This window comes from Acomys minous, assembly GCF_964271855.1.
Source record: "Acomys minous genome assembly, chromosome: 17".
NCBI lineage: Eukaryota > Metazoa > Chordata > Mammalia > Rodentia > Muridae > Acomys > Acomys minous.
Genome location: NC_140500.1, coordinates 7,543,861 through 7,564,641, shown reverse-complemented (window position 1 = coordinate 7,564,641; position 20,781 = coordinate 7,543,861). Strand labels below are relative to the sequence as shown.

Below are 20,781 nucleotides of genomic sequence, written 5' to 3'. Positions count from 1 at the left end.
TACGAGATACAATTTTGCCCGTCAAATGGCCTTGAACATTTTTATTTCTAAATTGCTTAAGTACAGTCATATAACAATTAACAGAAAACATTTGAAAACTGGTAAGGTACGTAAAGACTTTTGGGTGGATGGAGAGAAGGCTCAGGAGTTCGAAGTTCATGGGGGTGGGGGGGGGGCATCCAGATTTGGTTCCTGGCAACCAAGTTGAGGCTCACAGCCTTCAGTAACTGTAGGTCCAGAGGATCTGGCACCCTCTATGCCTCAGGCACCAGGCATACATGCAGTGCACACATACGGAGGCAAAATGCTCATACACATAAAATAAATGTTAGTATTTGTTGCTTTGGGCCATATGCTGTTTTTTAAATGTCAAAACTCTTCCAAACATGTTGGTGCACATTGTAATATTAGCACTTGGGAGGCAGTGCAGGCAGATTTCCTGGGAGCTCTGGGCAGCCAGGGCTACTTATGTGCTTTCAACAATAACAAACAAAAAACAACAAAAGACTGAGGGGTCTACTAAGCATTTGGTTAGTCCACAGACACTTATCTTGGGAACTTGAAGCCTATGACCAAATGTCAACAATTGTAAGACCTGTCCATAAGGATTTTTGCTAATAGATGCTGAGTTGCCCCGAAACAGATGGTGGCAAATATAATGTCCAGACATCTGAGCCTCTTATTTTCTTCCACTCGAGCGTTTAGGACTCTTGAGCCTCTAGCTGTGTGACAGAATTGTGTCTTCAGATGCGTGTCATGTATTAGGGTTCCCACAGTATCATCAAATGTTATGAAGGCCACTTAGGCTGGTTTGTAAGGTTCAACCTAACCATCCCTGTCTACACTGGGAAGGGCTAAGAACCCTAGAGCTTCTCAGTCCATCAGACTAGATGCCTAGGGTGCAATCTAGTGAGAAAGGCTTGTATTCCTGGGGAGCTGTCCAGTCCTTGTTGGAAGAGCAGGGAAGCTGATTCCGGTGAGCAGGAAAGGACCGCAGCCACAGCCGCAGCAGATCGGTGATACAGTCACCAGCTGGAAGGTTCTGTTCCACTTTCAAGGGTCTATGTTTCAGTCAAACCTTATGGTAATAACTATACACACCTGCCCATAGGTGTCTCCTAGCTGATTCCAGGGACAACATTGTCACCGTATCTTTGGAGAACGTCAACAACAAAAAAGAAGATATCAGCATCAGTGGAGTTTTTCCCCAGAGTGGGGTTTTTCCCCAGAATGTCATTACTTTTGCTATTATAAAAATGCATTTGTTGTAGGGGGCGGGGCAATTGTGTTCTTGTTTTTGTTTTTATGTAAACCTCAAGATTCTAAACTCACTGCAGTGTAACAAACTCACTGAATTTCCTATCACTACAGGTCATTGGAGCTTTTTAGGAAAAGCTGTTCTGTTGCTGCCATTAATTACAGAATCTTAAAAATGAACAGAGGATTTTAAAAACGAGTGAAGATTAATTTCTAAGTTCAAAGAGCTTGAAATAATTGTTGTCTGAAAAAGGAATTTATTACACTTGAATACTTATGACCCAGTGATCCCTAGTTAATCCTGGGGTAGGCTGATAGGAGTTGTAGGTTTCAACAGAGGTAGAACGGAGTGCAAGAGGCCTGTAGCCCCTGGCTGCAGTGTAGCCCAGTAAGGCTGCACTTGGTCTTAGTTGTGATTGTTCAGGGTCCAGAGATGTCAGGAGCTGGGCTTGCTGGCACGCACCTATAAATCCCGGAATTTAGGCAGCACAAGGTTCAGGCACTAATCCGGTTAGATGCCAAATGACTGAGTGAGGAGTCTTCTTCCTGAAAAAACTTCTAAGTGCCTCTCCTCATGCACTTGAGCCTGTGAGGTGCTTCGACTGTGGTGATAGTGTAAGCTCTGGGACTGACCCCACCCCCCTTGGCTGAGCAGCCAATCAATTCAGATACAACCTGAGTGGTTGTCACTTTTAAACAGTGAGAAGTGGTCATTGTTTCAATACAACCTGGGCACCAATAGAGCCAAGTTTCGAAATCCAAATGATCAAGTTATCCTAGTGATGAAGGCAAAATGATCTCTAATGAATATACCTTTAAGAAAGGTATAGGAAGCTGGGCGTGGTGGCACACGCCTTTAATCCCAGCACTCGGGAGGCAGAAGCAAGTAGATCGCTGTGAGTTTGAGGCCAACCTGGTCTACAAAGTGAGTCCAGGACACCCAAGGCTACACAGAGAAACCATGTCTTGAAAAAAAAAAACAAAAAGAAAGAAAAGAGCCTATCTGACTGGTAGACTTGTTCATACTGTCATCAGAAGATAATTCAAGACTTCAACCTATCATATTTTGAATCAAACAACTAGACTCCCTCTCATAACTTGGAAGTACATCTGTCTTTAAAACCTTGTGATTTAACAGAAGCATCTTCCTGGGGCCTCTCTGTCAAACCTTTCAGAACAGCGTCTGACATGCTGTCCGTGGTGAGTCTGCAATATTGATAACATGTCAGAGCCATTCCCTTTATTTGTTGCAATAAATGGAAAATGGCAGCTTTGACGTAAAACTCCTACTTACAGATTCAGCAGATAAACTAACAGGGCATTTTTATTCTTCCTTAAGACTCAAATGTTTCTTTTGGTGATTCATTTTCCTGTTCTTTCTAAAACATTTTTTCTAGTTTTTTCCCCTTATGTTTTGTTAAATATATTTATGTGTATGTGCACACGCATGTGAGAGCAAGGGCCACAGCATACACGTGGAAGTCAGAAGACAACTTTTCACCATATGGGAACCGGGGATCAAACTCAGGTACTCAGGCATGTACAGCTGTGCTTTGCCCACAAGCTAGCTCCCTGGCCCATTGTGTTTGGTTTTAGTCTGTCTCCTAGGACAGTGCAAACAAGCCACCACACCAGCATGCCTGGCAGATCTGCTGGGTCATTATGAGAAACAGTCTGAAAACCCTAAATATGAACTCCTTGCTATTTCTCCTCACCTCCTGGCTATCCTGGATGACAACTGTCACCGTGATGGGATCCAGATGAGCCTTTGGGCATGCCCCTGGGAGGTTACCTTTTTGTTCTTCCCTTAGGGGGGAAAGGTGTTTTTAATAGAAATAGAATGATGTCACTTCCTGCTCCTGGTCCCTTCCAGCCCTTCCAGGCTGCTCTCCCATATGCCTGGCTCTCAAGTTGAAAGCCCCTCCTTTTTTTTTTTAATATTATATTTGTTATATACATATGTATGTGTGTGCGCAAATAAATATATGCAATCTGCTGGGTCCATTTTTCTTGTTTTGTGTAAATGGTTTCCAGGCTGGCCACTCTAGATTAGACAACCAATAAGAAGGCTCATCCCTGGGAGAGACTAATTCTCCCAGCAGTCATTGGTCACCTGTAGTTCTTTGTCTTGAGATGGGACCTTGTAAATTTCCCCCTTCCGTGTTAACAGGTCTGTTGATAGTGTTATTCTTCTGGTCTTGTTTGTGCGGCCATTTCTTGGAGAAACGGTTTCACAGCAGACTTCCTGGTATTTTGGCCCTGACAGGCATTCTAATCCCTCTTCCCAGATGTTCCCTGGGCAGTAGATGCAGGAGCTGTGATGTTGACTTATCCACTGGGGCCAGGCTGGATGGAGGAACTCTCTTGGTTAAGTTAGTTGAGGTGGGAGACCACCGTCCCCTGTGGATGGCAGCACTCCTTGGCCTCAGACCCTGGACTGTGTAAAGGAGAAAGTGAGCTGAACAGAACCCTTCCTTGCTCTCTTCTTCGCTGTGGGCACAGTGTGACTAGCTGCTCTCTGCTCCTGCCACCTCGTCTTCCCATCATGATGAACTGCATGTTTGAACTGTGAGCCAAAATAAACCCTTTCTCTTTTTGATTGCTTTCTTAGGGTATCCAAACCCAAGGTTCAACCATCCTGTCCTCCCTGACACAATGACCAAACCTAAACATCTGGCATCTCGATCTCAAACTAATTTCCAGGAATTGGCAAATAATATTTATCCTTTAAAGTCAACCCCCACATTCATACGTGCAGACAAAATGCTCAAACATATATATATGCATGCATGCATGCATACATACATACATACATACATAATGTTGCAGGAATTTTTCTTCTTCCAGCATGACATAGCTGAGAAGGCCCTCACCAGACCTAACCTTGCTGACTTTTCGTATAAAGCTGAGTAATGAGCTCCTAAGCTATGTGTGTTTGTGGTAGCTATCTCTCTGTCACTGTAACAGATGACTAAGATGATACAGCTTATAGAATGAAAGGTTTATCTTTGCCCCACATATTTTGAAGTTTCCATTCCATGATCTCATGCACACAAAGCCTTCAGACCTATGTCAGCCCACTATAGCAGAACAGAGTTTTTCACTGCATGGCTGTGAAGAAAAAGGAAGAGATTGAGCCTCTGGCTGTCTATTTTTGAGGGTGCACTGGGAAGACCTGAAGGAACCCCTACTTGGCCCTCCTCTGAAAGGCTCTGCCATCGCTAAGTCCTGTTCTGTAGGATGAACTTTCAGGGGACACTTGAGATACAAACCGAGACAGCAGTTCACTGTGTTGTTACACATACTACATGGGCTCACCCTCTGTGTCTCTGAGCATATCGGGTGGTGGTTAGGTCTTCATCCAATGTCTGCCTCTGTGCATAGCTGTTTCAACTGGGTACCAAAACAGCTGACATCCTGTCCCTCTTGCAGCAATGTCCTTTCTTTATCACATACTTTTAAAGATTTATCGTAGCCAGTTTTTGCTACTTTGTGGAGTCTTCTTTCTTACACCCTTCTTCATGCTTTTCTTCTTCCCTTTTAACCCCCTAACATTAGATAGGTAAAAAAAAAAAAGAAAGAAAGAAAGAAAGAAAGAAAGAAAGAAAGAAAGAAAGAGAGGAAAGGAATGCAATCCCTGAATAAAGCCAGAGGTCGGAAAAGGGATAATTAGACTATTTCCTGCCGATTAGGGGCATTGAGCTCCTTGGGGCAAGTTTGAGCTTTGCCATCAGGATGTCTAATGTCTTCTTGTTTCTTCTTTGTGTGGGACTACTTAACAAACCGTGACCAACAGCAACCAACAACCGTTCAACAACCCACCCTACCTACCTCTCAGGGCCTTGGAATTTGTATACCTTCTGAAAAATCCCCAGAATTCCAGTTGTGACCACTATCACAGAAACTATCTGCAGCTGGGAAAAATCACAGCTCTGCTAGATCACCAGGCACATCATAGACGTCTGCTGTGAAGCAACCTCATATCCCCACACATGGGATTTATCTGCATATATGTGTAAGCCTGCATGCCTGTATGTGCAACACATCTATGCAGATGCCCAAGGAAGCCAAAAGAGGGCATTGGATCCCCTGGGACTTGAGTCACAGTATATTGTGACCTGACCAGTGTGGCTACTGGAAATTGAATCTGGGTCTGTACTCTCAACCCCTGAGCGTTATCCCAGCCATCCCTTTAGCTTTTTCCTTGATCTTTACTCTCCATTATCATTTGCTCTGGTTGTCCTTAATGGTGCATGTCTTACAAATCGTTTTTATTAACAAACACTGACAAACCTAACTGATCTAGACAATAAAACAAAACAAAAACAAAAACAAAAATCCACAAAGGGGAGGTCATCCCACCCCAGCACTGATTTTTTGAATCTGCCATTACCAATCCACCAACATTGTTCTAGAAACTAGATCTGTCTACAGCCACACTGCACCAGGGGATCATTGGGCCCCAGCTAAAGGCTCCATCACACATGAGTGTGCTAGAAAAGCCTGGGCAATGCAACAACAACAACAAAAAAAGCAAGCAAAGTCACTATCACCCAATAACACTGAAATTCTACAAATCACACTTAGAATACTCAGTCATCATTTCTCTGCCTCAAAAAGGTGACTTTTTGGCATGTTGTTAGCACTTGTTTAGATTTCTTCGGACTTTATTTGCTAATTAACCCACTCCAGGTTTGCCTCTGCCCTCAGACAGCACCGTACTTCCAAATCCACGGGCTATTTTCTCACATCTTGCTTGGGCCCTCAAAGTTTAAACCACATTCACTTATTTTAGCATTGGGGGGAGGAAGCGTGTACAACACCATGTATGATGCAGACAGAAGACAATTTCCAGGAATACGGTTTCTCCTTTCACCATGTGAGTACCAGTTCCGGGTATAAAATTTAAGTTATTAGTTAGGCTTGGCAGCAAGCACCTTTACCTGCTGAGCCATGTCACCAGCCCTCTGGCCTGTCAATACCACTGCATACTCTCTGAGCTCCTTGATATCCGGCTCCCTGAAGTGACCCCTTTTTTTTCTGATTGCTCTACTTCCACCTCTTTTTTTTCTGGATCGTTACCTGTTCAGTTTCTGTGTGCTTGCTTTCACAGCTCTGTGTGTTCCTCTTGCTGACAGTTTCGTTCTTGTCCAACTGCCCCTGCCCCCATTTTTAAATTCTTAGAATTCTTACAATGGATCACTCCTTTCGTTTAGAAAAGGGAAAAACTAAGCTAATAGTCTCTTTGCTGGATTCCTAAGCCTGGCGTTTCCAGTCACCTATTTTACATTTCTACTTGCTGGTTCTGCATGTTCACAATTTGGTTCCTTGGGAAGTCTGTGTTGTTCCTGTAAACTGTTTCATTTACCTGTGCTTGAGCCAAAAATCTAAGGAGCATCCTTGACTCAATTATTTTCTCAGTCTCTCACGTCTGATTCACCGACTGGTCCTGAGTTTTCCACCTCCGACATCATTTCCAGCCCTGCGTTCTTTGTAGCCTTCTGTCGCTGCCTTTGGCTCGTGGCCACATCTTCGTAGGCACAAGGCAGTTCCGGGTACCCTTGCTGCGATCCCACTAGTGTTGTGGCCTCAAATAAACCCAGCTGTTTGCTGACCCTCTGGTTCCCCTTTCACTTGTTTGTCTGTGTAACAGGTAGCTGGAATACTAATTCCAAATGCCCTGAAATTTTATCTTTCAAATCCTCTCTACTTTCACTCCCTCTAAAGTAGCCTGGCACGTGTCATCTTGCCTGCCTTTACTTACTAACCTAAGCATTGTGCAGCAGGTGGCTTAGACACGACCCCTAACTAAAAGGGGATCAGTGAGCTAAGAATTTGTCTGGCAGGAGGAAGTCACTCAACATGTGTTGGTTAAATCATTGACTGGACGGATTCTTGAGTGACTGAATGACTGATGTCAAGCTCCTCTGAGGTTCCCTAACCTTTTCGTGTTCACGGGGGTGATTCATCCTCATCCATAGCTAGTATGTTATCCGTTTGTTTTCATTAATGATGGTAAAACACACTGGGCAGCTAACAGGAAAAACAAAAGTGACGAAGCTGATACAGTCAGAATGTCTCCTGGCTGTGGTCAGTGCCTAAATAGATGATATCCGCTCATCAATCATTGTCCTATTTCTGCCAATTAGACCTCCCCAGCGGAATCATCAGAGCAGATCAGTTCAGAAGATTGACACACGCTGTCCCCGTGGTCTCCTTTTCTCTGCGAAGACTCCACGCTACGGGTTTTTAAAGGCCCAGGTTGCAGCAGGTTTAAAAGACTCCTCGCTGGTACAACGACAGCAGTTGTGGGGCTCCGGAAAAGGGTTAGAACATGAAGGTAAGCCCCGAATGTGAGCATCCGACACCTTTCCAGCTGCGCTGCCTTTCTACCCAGTTTATACTTAACGAGCATTTCAGATGACTGGACATTTGGGGAACATGCCTTTAAATAGTGAAATCGTCTGACTTCGCTGAGTAAAATAACTTACTCACCGATTCTTTATTTGGGTGAAGTTATGGAAATCATATTTTTTCTAATTTTTAAAAGTACTCGTTATGGATTGTGTAGAAGGTAGAATCATATACTGAAGAGAGAGGTTTGTCCAGTCTGAGGAGAAGGCAGAAAAATCCCAGAACACTCAGATGAACCTGGGTTTGGTTGGTGTTTCTTGCAGGGCCCCAGAAGCCTGGTGGTGACAGCTTTGGCCCTTCTTTTGGCTCTGTCTGTCCTAGAAAACTGCAGCGGCGCTCCGCAGGTAATCTCATACAGACAATACAAACCCTGGGTACGAACTGCGTGGCCTCCGTTATTTTTCTTCTTTTCCACGTTGCTGCCCTGTGCTAACTGCCCTCTCTCCTCCCTGGGCTGCAGAGATTGTTGGAGAGAAGGAACTGGACTCCCCAGGCTATGCTCTACCTGAAGGGCGCACGTGAGTTCCAAATTCTTTACTGTCTTCACCCGGGAGATGCGTGGGAAGACACAGGGATACCCCCCCCCCCCCCCCCCCCGGGAGACAGTGTCACAGTTGTTGGCTCCAGTAAATAATAGGATCTCAGACAACCCAGAAATGGCAGCGAAGGCAGGTCACAGTCAAAGATACCCTCATGGCCAGAAAGCAGAGAGAACCCCAGGCCTCACAAAGGTAATTCGGGCACTCTTGAAGCTGAGGCAGGAAAACTGCTTTGAGTGCAAGGCTAGCTTGGCCTTCATAGTCATTTCCTGGTCAAACTAAGGTCCTGTAGGGGAAGAAAGGTAGAAGAAGGAAGGAAGGAAGGAAGGAAGGAAGGAAGGAAGGAAGGAAGGAAGGAAGGAAGGAGAAAAAAGGGGGAGAAGGGTTCAAGAAAAGGGGGATGAGAAAGGAAAGGAGGGAGGAAAATAAGAAGGAAGGAGGGAATGAAGTTGGTTTGTTAAATGGGAGAGGTAGTGTTCCTCCGCGCAAACCGGGTCTGTGGGGCTGGAGCAGCATCGAAAGAACTTGACAAAAGAAGGAGGGGAAGGAGAGGAAGGGAAGGGACAGGCTTGCGCGCGACTCTTTGGTGCTGCTCTCTCCAGTCTTCCCCTGCCTGGGGTCTAGCTGTCCTCGCTCAGCCCCCTTCTCCCCCGCAGAGGGCCGCCGCTTCATCTCGGACCAGAACCGCAGGAAGGAGCTCGCAGACCGGCCACCTCCAGGTAGGTGAGCTGTGCAGCGGCGCCGCTGTCTCCCAGCACGCAGCTGGTGACTGGCTAGGTCTGCGGTGCAACCGCAGGGCAAAGAGACTGAGCTGGTTCAAGAAGCCCACCTGGCTATTTATGTAAAGAGCCTTGCCTTGCCCTTTCTCTCCCCAATTAACAATTAGTATTAAGGAACCCTCAGAAGTTTCAAGTGCACCTCCCTCTTAAATGACTAGAAACAGATACCAAAAGTTTTTAAACCAAATGCAATAAAGTAAAGGTCATTAAAAATAAGGCTAGGTATAATTTATACCTGGGCAAGGATAAGTGTTCTTCAGGGACAAAGAAAAATATTAAATAACAATTAAAGAAAAGGTGGTGAATTTGGAAACGTTGGGGGCAGAGAAGGGGTGGAGACGATGCAAACAGTACTCATCATGTATGAAATTCTTAATAAAATAAAATAAAATTAATTTAATGACTTAATGTGCCAGGGCCTGTTGGTACCCACGAGGGACCTTCCCCTTCTGTGAGGAGAAGGGGAGATGGGAGGAGGGATGTCTGAGAGGAGGAGTGGGGCCTGCGATCAGGATGTAAAATAAACAAACAAACAAATAAATAAATTCAAAGAAAAGAAAAATAGAGCCGGGGACATTTTTCTTGATGAATTTCATGTCATTACAGTTTAAAAATGAAGAAAAATTAATTTTGCTAAACCCTTGCATACAAATACTAAGAATAAAAGCTGTGCCTGTTTGGAGGACTAGCCATCACTTCGGGGCATACCTGTAGCAGATGCCTCGCATGCGTCGCTTTCAGTTCCTCAGTTTGCAGTGTCATTACTCTTATTTTGTTAGGGTAAAATATCTTTCTTCTCTTTCTGTTACTTCTGAATAAAACTCAAGATGTGTGCTGGATCGGGACCATGTCACCTATCAACTTAAGTTTGGAATAGAGTGTGATAGCATGTTCCTGTAATGCCATAAACATGTAACTTAAGAAATTTGAAAGAGCTCTGAACATGTAGTCAAAGTATCTGCAGTCAAATAGCTAATTATAGGCTATAGGCTATAAATATAGGCTAATTGTAGGAAGGTCCACGTTTAGCTGAAGCTGATTTGAGGTAGGAAATAGGAGATTCTGGCTCCCATGGAATCACGCCTCAATCTTTTGGCCCAGGCAACCTATGTTGTGCTATGAGAGGGAAAAGCCACCCCCAAGCCCTGAAAGAGGCAAAAGGGCTGTGGCTGGCCTCCTACTCTGTCTCTTTTTTGAGACATACTCCCTAGCATACAGTGCATATCCTTCTTCCATCCCTGGAGGTAAACACAGGAAACACAATTGGAAGTCATTTCCAAGAAAAATATGACACTTCAGTTTGTGAAGATCACTCTGGGGCCATCAAGACTGACCAGCAGGTAAAGGCATTGCCACAACTCTCACTACCTGAGTTCAGTCCTAGGACCCACTTATGGCAGGAGAGAGCAGACGCCCCAAAGTTGTCCTCTGACCTTCAGGGGTATGTGTGTGTGTGTGTGTGTGTGTGTGTGTGTATGTGCGTGCACACACACAAATGCACTAAATAAAATGCACTATAAATGTTTTCGTCAATGTTTTTTAAATCACTATACAGTGTACAGATAAAAAAAAAAAAAAAACCTGCTTCCTAGAGGTCTTTCTAGTCTCACACAGCACAGTAAGTTTAGTTGACACAAATATCTGAATGCTAATTTATTTACAATGTTTAATTGACACGAAGATTTAAGTGCTGCTTTGTTTATATGAGTATCAAGGCTGTGTACATTTCTGTTTCTTCAGAAAGACGAAACCCACATCTTCAACTGCTGACTCTCCGGGAGGCTGCAGCCCTGTTTCTGGAGTCCTTGCAGAAACCGCAAAAAGGTGCAACTGTGGTGACTTCTTTCTATTCCGGAATGAGATTTGCATACTGACTCCTCCCCCTTCCCCCCAGACCCCACAAATACTCCCTGTAAAATGAGCCCCAGGAATACAAAAACACTACTTTGATGACAGTGGGGAATTGAATATTAATTTCATAACCATAGCCTATTGTTGGTAACATTTATTTGTTTTTGTTGTTGTTGTTGTTGTTTTTTTAATACAATGTCTATGTAGTCCAGGCTGGCTTAAAATCCCTTACATATCCCAGGCTGGCCTTGAACTCCTTACCCTCCTCCATCCATCAAATAGGACTCTTAAAACTGAAAGAGCTCCAATTAGCTTCATCGTTTTGTAATTGAAAGCACGAAGGAAAAAAAAAAAGGAATAATCAAAATCCAATTGATCACTATTTAAAATTAAACCCGATAAAAGTTGTGATTGCCAGTCACTTTTCACTTTCACACACAGCAGTAGGTATGGTTCAGCTGAACAGACAGAATCAGCTTTGCCTGCTGGCCTGTGTCATTCGCTCCTTACTGCCTAGCTTCTTCTCAGCCACCCATGGATGGAATCGGCAGACAGTCCTTCTGTCCATGTGAGCTAGAAGTACCAGTAGGACTGGAGCATCTTAGTAACAGGTCAGCTAGGCCTCTGGACGTTCACAGACCTGGCTGTAAATCCTGTTTTGTCAGCTTCTACTAGCTTTGTGACCCTGACACTGGAATGGTCCCCTTACTCTAGGGACCCATTGTAATGAGATACATTGTGTGTGTGTGTGTGTGTATGTGTGTGTGTGTGTGTGTGTGTGTGTGTGTGTGTGTGTGTGTGTGTGTATGTGTGTGTGTGTGTGTGTGTGTGTGTGTGTGTGTGTGTGTGTGTGTGTGTGTACTGTGTGCAGATGTGTGTCCATGCATGTGGAGACCAGATGTCACTGGGTGTCTTCATAAACCAGTCTCCACTTTAGTCTTTAAGGATAGGTCTCTCACTGAACCTGGAACTCACTGATTCAGCTGGTCAGTGAGCTTCCAGAGCTCCACCTGTCTCGCCCCGGGTGCCACCATCACTGGGGTTATGGCATGTGTCACCACATCTGGCTTTTTATGTGAGTGCTGAGAATCTGGAGTCAGGTCCTCATGAACACTTTATTGACTGAACTTATCTCTCCAGTCCCAATTCCTTTTAGTATCAATTCTAACCATCATCCTCCATGCATGGAAAAAGTGGGACGCTCTGCATAACAGACAGAAGTCGCTGCGTCCAAGATGACCGGTTTTAACCTCAAGGTCTGAAACAATAACCAGGTCTTGAAGTCCTTAGGAAAAGAACTTTGATGCTGACTGACTGACAGTAGGTGTGGGTGTTGGGAAGATATACAGAGCCAGACAACAGGATACAGTAGAAAAAGGAGAGTTCATTATAAGGGGAGAAAGGCGACCACTTGAGGTCTCCATTTCAAGTGCTTTTTGGAAGACAAGAATAATGTACGAGGATAACTTTTCAGCCAGTTCTCTCCTTCCTTCCATCATCCAAGCTCCAGGAACTGAAATCAGGTTGCCATGCTAGACAGTGGGTACCCTTACCTGACCTGCCACCTCACCAGCCCTAATGATTGACACGTTCTGAGTAGCTTCTCTCTGGATTAGCTGAAGAAGCAAAGTTTTATTAACCTAAATAAATGGAGGGGTTTTTATTCCCATGTGATATGCCCATCGTTAATCTCTAATATTTTCATTGAAGAGTCTCTAGGTATCATCTGGAAGTCTCTTACACCAAAAACTTAAATTCCAATGGAGTTTTCTTTGGCTCTGCCTCTTAGGCATGCATGTGTCTGTGCGTCAGTCCATGTGTCCACATTCTCTTTCCCTCTAAAGGGAAGCATATCATTTACTAACTTTCAGGAGGTGTGAGCAATTGAGGATTCAAATTCTATTTTGACTAACTAACTGAGGGAATGACTCTTATTAGAAGGCAATCTTGGGCAATTTAAAATCTAGGGGGAAAATTAAAAATCTCAAGCACGCATACTGTGCCGGCCACTCCGCTCCACTCCACTTCAGCTTTCGCTCCTTCTACTTTACAGTTAGGGTGCTTTGATCTGGCGACTGTCTAATCTCATAAGACACTCTAGCCTGACTTTTGCATTCCCATCCAGCTAACTAGTGCCTTTGTCTTTGGTCTCATTGCTTACCCAGAAGAAACGGGTAATGGAGGAATATTTTCATGGGTGTTCCCATGTCACCTTTCCCATGCAGGAAATATATCAACAGGAAGCACAGGCCATATCCCTGTCATGGGAGTGAATGGTTATGACAGCAGGTGTTTAGACTAGAGGCATGGCAGCCAGAGCAAGACGTGCAGCCCTTTTACCCTTCTGCCAAACTTCCCCGTGCACTTTATGGTACAGATTTGCATGTTGGGCTGCCATGGAGCTCAGCTGGGAGAGTGTTTGCCCAGCAAGCACAAGGCCCTGGGCTCAATCCCCAGCACTACACAAAGAAGCAATGGTGGCAAATGTCTGTGGTCCCAGCACTTGGGAAGCAGAGGCAGGAGGATCAGCAGTTCAAGGTCCTCCTCAACTACACAGCTACTGGGTGTAAAATGAGAATTGCCAGCTGTGTCCCAATGTGAGCAGATAAATTTTATTTTGAAACCAATCTGCAGAAGAATTGTTGGTAGCATAGCCCGTGACTGACTTAACCTTTGGGTCAAATGTCTATTTCTTGGGATTCTGTTCTTTCTAAAGCCAAGAATGCGTATGTTCACTTTGAGCTGTTTTCTTTCTTCCTTTCAGATGAAGGAGGGAATTTTGATCAAAGCAAATTCCTGGAAGACAGACGGTTGAACTGGTGAGAACACACCAGGACACATTCAAGCGTACTTGTATTCATGGTAAAAAAAAAAAAAAAAAAAACCTGGAACCATGTGAAAAGGGCCCATGCACCCTTCCTTCCACACCTGTAACCCTAGACACCCGCATCTCTAGGTTTAGTCACACAGAATTCCTGGATGGATACCATCGAGGTCCACTGCTCTGGACTGACATCATCAGTGTCTTTATGCAGGCTTAGATTTTCTGGGGCCTCTGAATGCCAAGGCTAAGAACTCATGGGTGTTCTTTCTTCTCCCTGCAGTCTAGCTCCGTCTTGATCTTAACTGTTGGTTTTCTCATCCCCTCACCCTCTTGCCCCTTGGTGTCACTCAGCAACAACTCTCCCTGTTTCCCCTTTTCTCATCCCCAGTAAGAGAGAAAGTTAAGACATGAAGTGGTTGTGGGTCTTTTTTTTTTTAACTTGTCTAGGAGAGGTCCACTAAGGATGGAGCTGAGGAGAGGATGCCTGGGATAAAGCTCCCACACAACGCTTCTCTATCATTGCTGAGATGAGATAAAACCCTTGGAAGACCCAGGGCTGGGAGCCTAGGAGATCTAAGTGAATTCTACTTAAAAACTTGGACCTTAAAGTCACTGGCATATAAGCAGATGGTGATGGAGTCTGCTGGAGCATGTGCCACACAAAGGAGTAAACAAGTTGTCCAGGCTCAGAGGTAGCCCGTTTTCTGTGGCTGAAAGAGACTCCATCATGATTTTACATTAAGGTACTTCCAAGGCACAAGTGCATGCCATATGCATGAGTTATTCTCTTCCAAGCCAGCTCAGGTTTAATATTATCCAAATACATGTGCAGACACACACACACACACACACACACACACACACACAGGGAGGGGGTGGGAGAAGGTAGAAGAGAGAAGGTTAAGACATGAAGTGGTCTGGGAGAGGTCCACTAAGGATGGAGGTGAGGACATAATTTATTTGCAATTACATAATGATTACCATGGTATTTTACATATTAAGTTCAGAATCATTAACCATAAGTGCCCAAGTAACAGTATTGATCCCAGCCTGATTAGAGCTATTACTTAGTAGCGATTGAATACCTTTATGTGAATATCTCTGTAATCTGATATTTTAATTCGCCCTGTGTTAAGTATTCAAAATCATGTGTATATGCTTTGTCTGCTTTTCAATTCATAATAACATAATAAATCTATATTCAGGTTAATATACCATTGGCTTCTGTCAAAAATATTCAAGTACTAAATCTGTGTGGCATCATCATAGGCACCTGTCATTAGTCATGGCCTGATTTTAGAGTAGCTCTTTTTAAAAAGAGTGTTTGCTAGAAGGTTCCATATCTAATTTATCACGTTACTGAATCAACAGACACTGGTGCGTATTGCTCATTTAAATACTTTCTTTCTTCCTAGCTCATCAAGTGGCTCTTCTCACAGCTTCCCCACACACGCTCAAGAGCTTCATGCCGTAGTATAGTTTATAAAAGCTGTCTAAATGACAGCAGCTATTCGAGGGATACCTCCCCCTCCTAACATTGCTTAAGTGCTCTGCGGTCCAGATGTGCTAATAAATCATATGGCTCCCTCTTTCCAGTTTGATAAAAACTTTCCAACCTTCTTAGGATGTGTCTTTGTTGGGTTTTCATTGCTAAAGTAGATTGCCTGAAACTTTGTAATTTGTAAAAAAAAAAAAAAAAAAAAAAAAAAGTCTATTTTGGTTCATGCCTCTTACATATCTCTGCTGGATGGAAGAACCAGGTGCTGTTCACAGCCTGGGAGACGAGTGGAAACAAGAGGACCCATGTGAAAGGGGTGGAGCAGGAGGAGAGGACACACTTCATGCTAACACATTCGGGTGTACTAACCCCATCCCCAAGCCCTCAAAGAACTGCATTGATCACTTTTAAAGACCTAGTCACTTTTTAAATTTTTGTGTATAGTGGAAATTTAACTCAGGCTTCGTGCACGCTCAGTGTGTGCTACTGGCTTCACAGGCAAGGCTTTGAATCACATCTTAAAAGCCCCACCCTGACTACTTGCCAGCTAGAGCAGGTTGTGTTCTCACGTCTCTATATTATTGTACAAACTGAAATGAATAAGGGCACACACCACAGATTGTATTTAAGTTGGAAAATGCTGACATCAGCACATAGACATGTACTGGACCATCTCTGCAGGATGTCCAGCCACTTTCTGCCCAATGCAGGATGTCCTTCTTCTCACTGCATCACACCTTACTTGACTTTTGATTGTTCTGTCTCTCTGCACTTCTGCAAGATGTCTCCCCTAACCCCAACATCCTGAAGATGAGAGGCAAGGGCAAAGGGCTCGGCCTTGTTCAGATCGGTACCCATCCACACCCCTTCTGCACTTGGCTGGAAGCATAAGAATGAGTGTGTATTAGCAGCCTTGAGTCTCCTTGTTTTGTCTTCACCTCAGGTGAAAGGATGTTGGTGATGCAGCTCCATTCAGTTCAGTCTTTGCAGTGACTACTCCTTCAGGAAGAGCTCATTCTTCATGTCACTTGATCCCTAAAGCCACTGTGTGACAAGGCGGCTGCATTGCCATGTCACTTCATAGAAAGTTGGGCGCCTCCTATGAGGCCTCTTTGGATTTCCTCAAGGAGAGTCCTCACTGTACCTTGAAAAAAAAAATCAGCATAGCATTTGTAGGACCTAAAAGTCTTAGCCGCCTATGTAAAACCAGCTCTGTTCACCAAGGCTTTGCCATAAAGGGGAATGGTGGTTTCAGTTAGCTGGGCCTGCTGAAACAAAATGTCCTGCACTGGCGGTTTAACCGAAGCAGATTTGCTCTTAGAGTTCTGGAGTTTGTCAACATGTTGGCAGAATGGATGTGTGGTGAGGGCTAATTTCCCATAGGTGACTCCTTGCTGTGGTTACACATCCCTATGATAGAGTCAAGGGAACTCCATGGGGCCTCTCTTCCTCCTCTTATTTCTCCTCCTCCTCTTTGAATTTCTGTTCCCCCTCCATCTTTTTATTCCTCCTCCCCTTTCTCCCTGTCTTTCTTCCACCTTCCCTCAATCCCTCCCTTCCTTGTTTCTTCTTTGTCCTTTCTCTCTTCTTATTTTGATACTGGGTATTGAACCCAGAGCCCCAGCCAACTGAACAAGGAGTCTACCTCTGAGTTACATCCCCAACATGATGAGCTCTTTCCTAAGGTCACTAACTTCATCCCTAAGGACAGTGCCCTCATGACCTAAACACCTTACAAAACCGTGGTTTCTAATTTTATCTAATGCTTAGCAGTATTGAGCTTTATATAATTTAAGTTCCTTCCAGGATATACATAAAAAGATGAGTTTACAACCCTCTTTTTTTATTTAAGCACTTTACAGCCTAATCCCAGTCCCACCCTCATGCCCCCTCCCCTCCCCACCCCTTTCCTTCTTCTCACAGAAGGGGCCCCAAGAGGTACCAAGCATCCTGGCCCCTCATGTCATAACAGGACTAAAAGCATTCTCTCCCACTGAGACCAGACAAAGCAGCCCAAGCTAAAGGAAAGGGAATTAAAGGCAGGCAACATAGTCAGACCTAGCCTTCACTCCCATTGTTAGGGGACCCCCATGATGACCAAGATGCTCATGTGTTACTTATGTGCAGGGGGTCTAGGTCTGGCTTATGCAAGCTCTTTAGTTGGTGGTTCAGTCTCTGTGAGCCCCCATGGTCCCAGGTTAATTTACTCTGTAGGTCTTCTTGTGGTGTCCTTGATCTCCTCCATCCTTCCTCCCGCTCTTCTACAAAACTCCCTGAGCTAGGCCTATCGTTTCGCTGTGGGTCTCTGCATCTGTTTCCATCAGCTGCTGGGTAAAGCCTCTCAGAAGACAGTTATCTTAAACTCTTGTCTTCCAGCACAGCAGAGTATCCTTAATCACCGGGGGTTGCCTCTCTCCCCTGGGATGGGTCACAAGAAGGGCCAGTCATTGGTTTGCTGTTCCCTCAATCTCTGCTCCGTGTTCATCCCAATACTTCCTGTAGGCAGAACAAACATTGGGTGGAAAGTTTCAGGGTGCGTTGGCTGCCCCCTCCCTTCACCAGAAGTCCCACCTGGCTACAAGAGCTGGCAACTTTAGGCTCCATATTCCTTGCCTCTAGGAATCTCAGCCAAGGTCACCCCCATAGACTCTTGGGGGTCTCTCTTGTACCAGAAATACCCACCACTGATTTCTGCTCTCTCTGTATGTCCTTTCCTTCTCCCATCTCCCAATACCTGATCTTCACCTCGTCCCCCCTGTTACTCTCCCTCATGCCCCTGCACACACACCTCCCTGCATCCACTTCGTACGCCTATTTTATTTCCTCTTCTGAGTGAGCATCCTCCCTTGGGACGACATCCTTGGCTTCTTTGGGTCTGTGGATTGTAGCATAGTTCTCCTATATTTGATGGATAATGCCTACTTATGAGTGAGTATATACCATGTATGTCTTTCTGGGTCTGGGTTACCTCACTCATGATTATCTTTTCTTGTTCCATCCACTTCCTGCAGATTACATGATGTCTTTGTTTTTAAGAGCTGAGTAGTATTCCATTGTGTAAATCTACCATATATTTTCTAACCATTCTTCCTTTGAGAGACATACAGGTTTTTTCTAGTTTCTGGCTATTAGGAATAAAGCTGCTATGGAACATAGTTGAATAAGTGTCCTTGTGGTATGATAGTGCATCTTTTGGATATATGCCCAGGGCTGGTATAGCTGAGTCTTGAGGTAGATCTATCCCAAATTGATTTCCACAGTGGTTGTACAAGTTTTCACTCCCACTAGCAATGGAGGAGTGTTCCCCTTTCTCCACATCCTCTCCAGCATGTGCTGTCATTTGAGTTTTTGATCTTAGCCATTCTGATGGGTATAAGATAGAACCTCAGTCATTTTGATTTGCATTTCCCTGATGGTTAAGGACATTGAACATTTCTTTAAGTTCCGCTCAGCCAGTAAATATTTCTCTGTTAATTCTTTGTTTAGATCTGTACTCCATTTTTGAATTAGGTTTTTGATTTGTTCGTGTCTAATTTCTTGAATTCTTTACATATTTTGGATATTAGCCTTCTGCCAGATGTAGGGTTAGCAAAATTTTTTTCTGTAGGCTGTCATTTTGTCCTCTTGACAATGTCCTTTGCCTTACTAAAGATTTTCAGTTTCAGGAGCTCCCATTTATTAATTGTTGATCTTAGTGCCTGAGTTGTTGGTGTTCTGTTCAGGAAGTTGTCTCCTGTCCTGAGCCAAAGAGATCAAGGCTATTCCCCCAATTTCTCTTCTATTAGATTTCATGTATCTAATTTTATGTTAAGGTCTTTGATCCACTTGGACTTAAGTTTTGTGCAGGGTGATGAATATGGATCTATTTGCATTTTTCTACATGTAGATATCCACTTAGATTCACTTGTTGAAGATGTTTTCTTTTTCCATCGAATGGTTTTGGCTTTTTTTATTATTATTATTATTTTTGGTCCAAAATTAGGTGTCTTATAGGTGTGATGGTTTATTTCTGGGTCTTCAACTTGAATCCATTGATCAGTCTGTCTGTTTTTATGGCAACATCATGCAGTTTTTATTACTATTGCTCTGTAGTACATCTTGAAGTCAGGGTTGGAGATACCTCCAGAGGGTCTTTTATTGTATAGGAGTGTTTTAGCTGTTTTGTTCTTGTTGTTGTTATTGTTTTTCCATATGAAGTTTAGGGTTGTTCTTTCAAGGTCTGTGAAGAATTGTGTTGGTATTTTGATAGGAATTTCACTGAATCTGTAGATTAGTTTGGGTAAAATGGCCATTTTTACTATGTTAATGCTATCGATCCACGAGCACAGGAGACCTTTCCATCTTCTGATATCTTCTTCAATTTCTTTCTTCAAACACTGAAGTTCTTGTCATACAGGTCTCCCATTTTCTTGATTAGAGTTACACCACGATATTTTATATTATTTTTAGCTATTGTAAAAGGTGTTGTTTCCCTAATTTCTTTCTCAGTCTGTTTGTCATTTGTATAAGAAAATGTCATTTTTAAAGTTAATTTTTTTTATCCAGCCATTTTGCTGAAGTTGATTATTAGTTGTAAAAGTTCTTTGGTAGAATTTTGGGGATCACTTATGTGCACTGTCATATGATCTGCAAATGCAGTGCTTTGACTTCTTTTCCTTTCTAATTTGTTTTCCCTTTGATCTCATTTAGTTGTCTCATTGTTCTAGCTAGAACTTCAAGGACTGTACAGAACAGATACAGAGAGAGTAGGCAGCCTGTGTTGTCCCTTATTTTAGGGAAAAAATTTTAAGTTTCTCTCCATTTAATTTGGTGTTGGCTTGTTGTATATTGCCTTTACTGTGTTTAGGTATGCACCTTGTATTTCTGATCGCTCCAAGACTTTAAACATGAAGGGGTGTTGGATTTTGTCAAATGCTTCTTCAGCACCTAGTGAGATGATCACGTGGCTTTTTCCTTTCAATTTGTTTATAAGGTGGATTATGTTGATGGGTTTTAGATGTCAAACCACCCCTGCATCCCTACTTGGTTATGGTGGTGATACTTTTTTAAGTGTTCTTGGATTGGTTTGTGAGTATTTTATTAAGTATTTTTGCATCAATGTTCATAGGAGAGATTGATTTGAAAAGTCTCTTTCTTTGTTGAGTCCTTGTGTATTTTACTTATCAGGATGACTATGGCCTCATAGAATGTGTTGGACAACATTGCTTCTGTTTCTGTTTTGTGGAACAGTTTGATGGGTGTTGGTATTAACTATTCTTTGAAAGTCTGGTAGAATTCTGCACTAAAACCATCTGGCCCACAGCTTTTTTTGGTTAGGAGACTTTTAATGATTGCTTCTATTTATTTAGCAGTTATAGGTCTCTTTAAATTGTTTACTTGATCATGATTTGATGTTAGTAAGTGGTATCTATCAAGAAAATTGTCAATTTCATTTAGCTTTTCCAATTTTTTTGGCAAACAGATTTTTAAAGTAAGACCTAATGATTCTTTGGATTTTCTTAATGTCTGTTGATATGTCCCCCTTTTTTGTTTCTGATTTTGTTATTTTGGATACTGTCTCTCTGCCTTTTAGTTAGCTTGGCTACTGGTTTGTCTATCTTGCTGACAAGATAGACAGCT

At 43.4% G+C, this 20,781-nt stretch overlaps 1 protein-coding gene across 1 annotated transcript; it reads left to right on the top strand.

Annotated features, from left to right (window-relative positions):
• The first annotated feature begins 6,769 nt into the window (after nt 1–6,769).
• SPX (spexin hormone) lies at nt 6,770–13,697 on the top strand. The gene is made up of 7 exons (XM_084765924.1): nt 6,770–6,812; nt 7,407–7,597; nt 7,935–8,015; nt 8,132–8,189; nt 8,867–8,929; nt 10,730–10,813; nt 13,605–13,697. The coding sequence occupies exons 2-7, from the start codon at nt 7,592–7,594 to the stop codon at nt 13,661–13,663; spliced, it is 351 nt and encodes a 116-aa protein (XP_084622050.1). The 5' UTR covers nt 6,770–6,812; nt 7,407–7,591; the 3' UTR covers nt 13,664–13,697.
• Nucleotides 13,698–20,781: the final 7,084 nt, after the last annotated feature.

Coding starts and splice junctions, on each gene's coding strand:
- SPX (XM_084765924.1), top strand. Junction 8,016..8,131: donor ACTGCAGCGGCGCTCCGCAG/GTAATCTCATAC, acceptor CCTGGGCTGCAG/AGATTGTTGGAGAGAAGGAA. Junction 10,814..13,604: donor CTTGCAGAAACCGCAAAAAG/GTGCAACTGTGG, acceptor TCTTCCTTTCAG/ATGAAGGAGGGAATTTTGAT.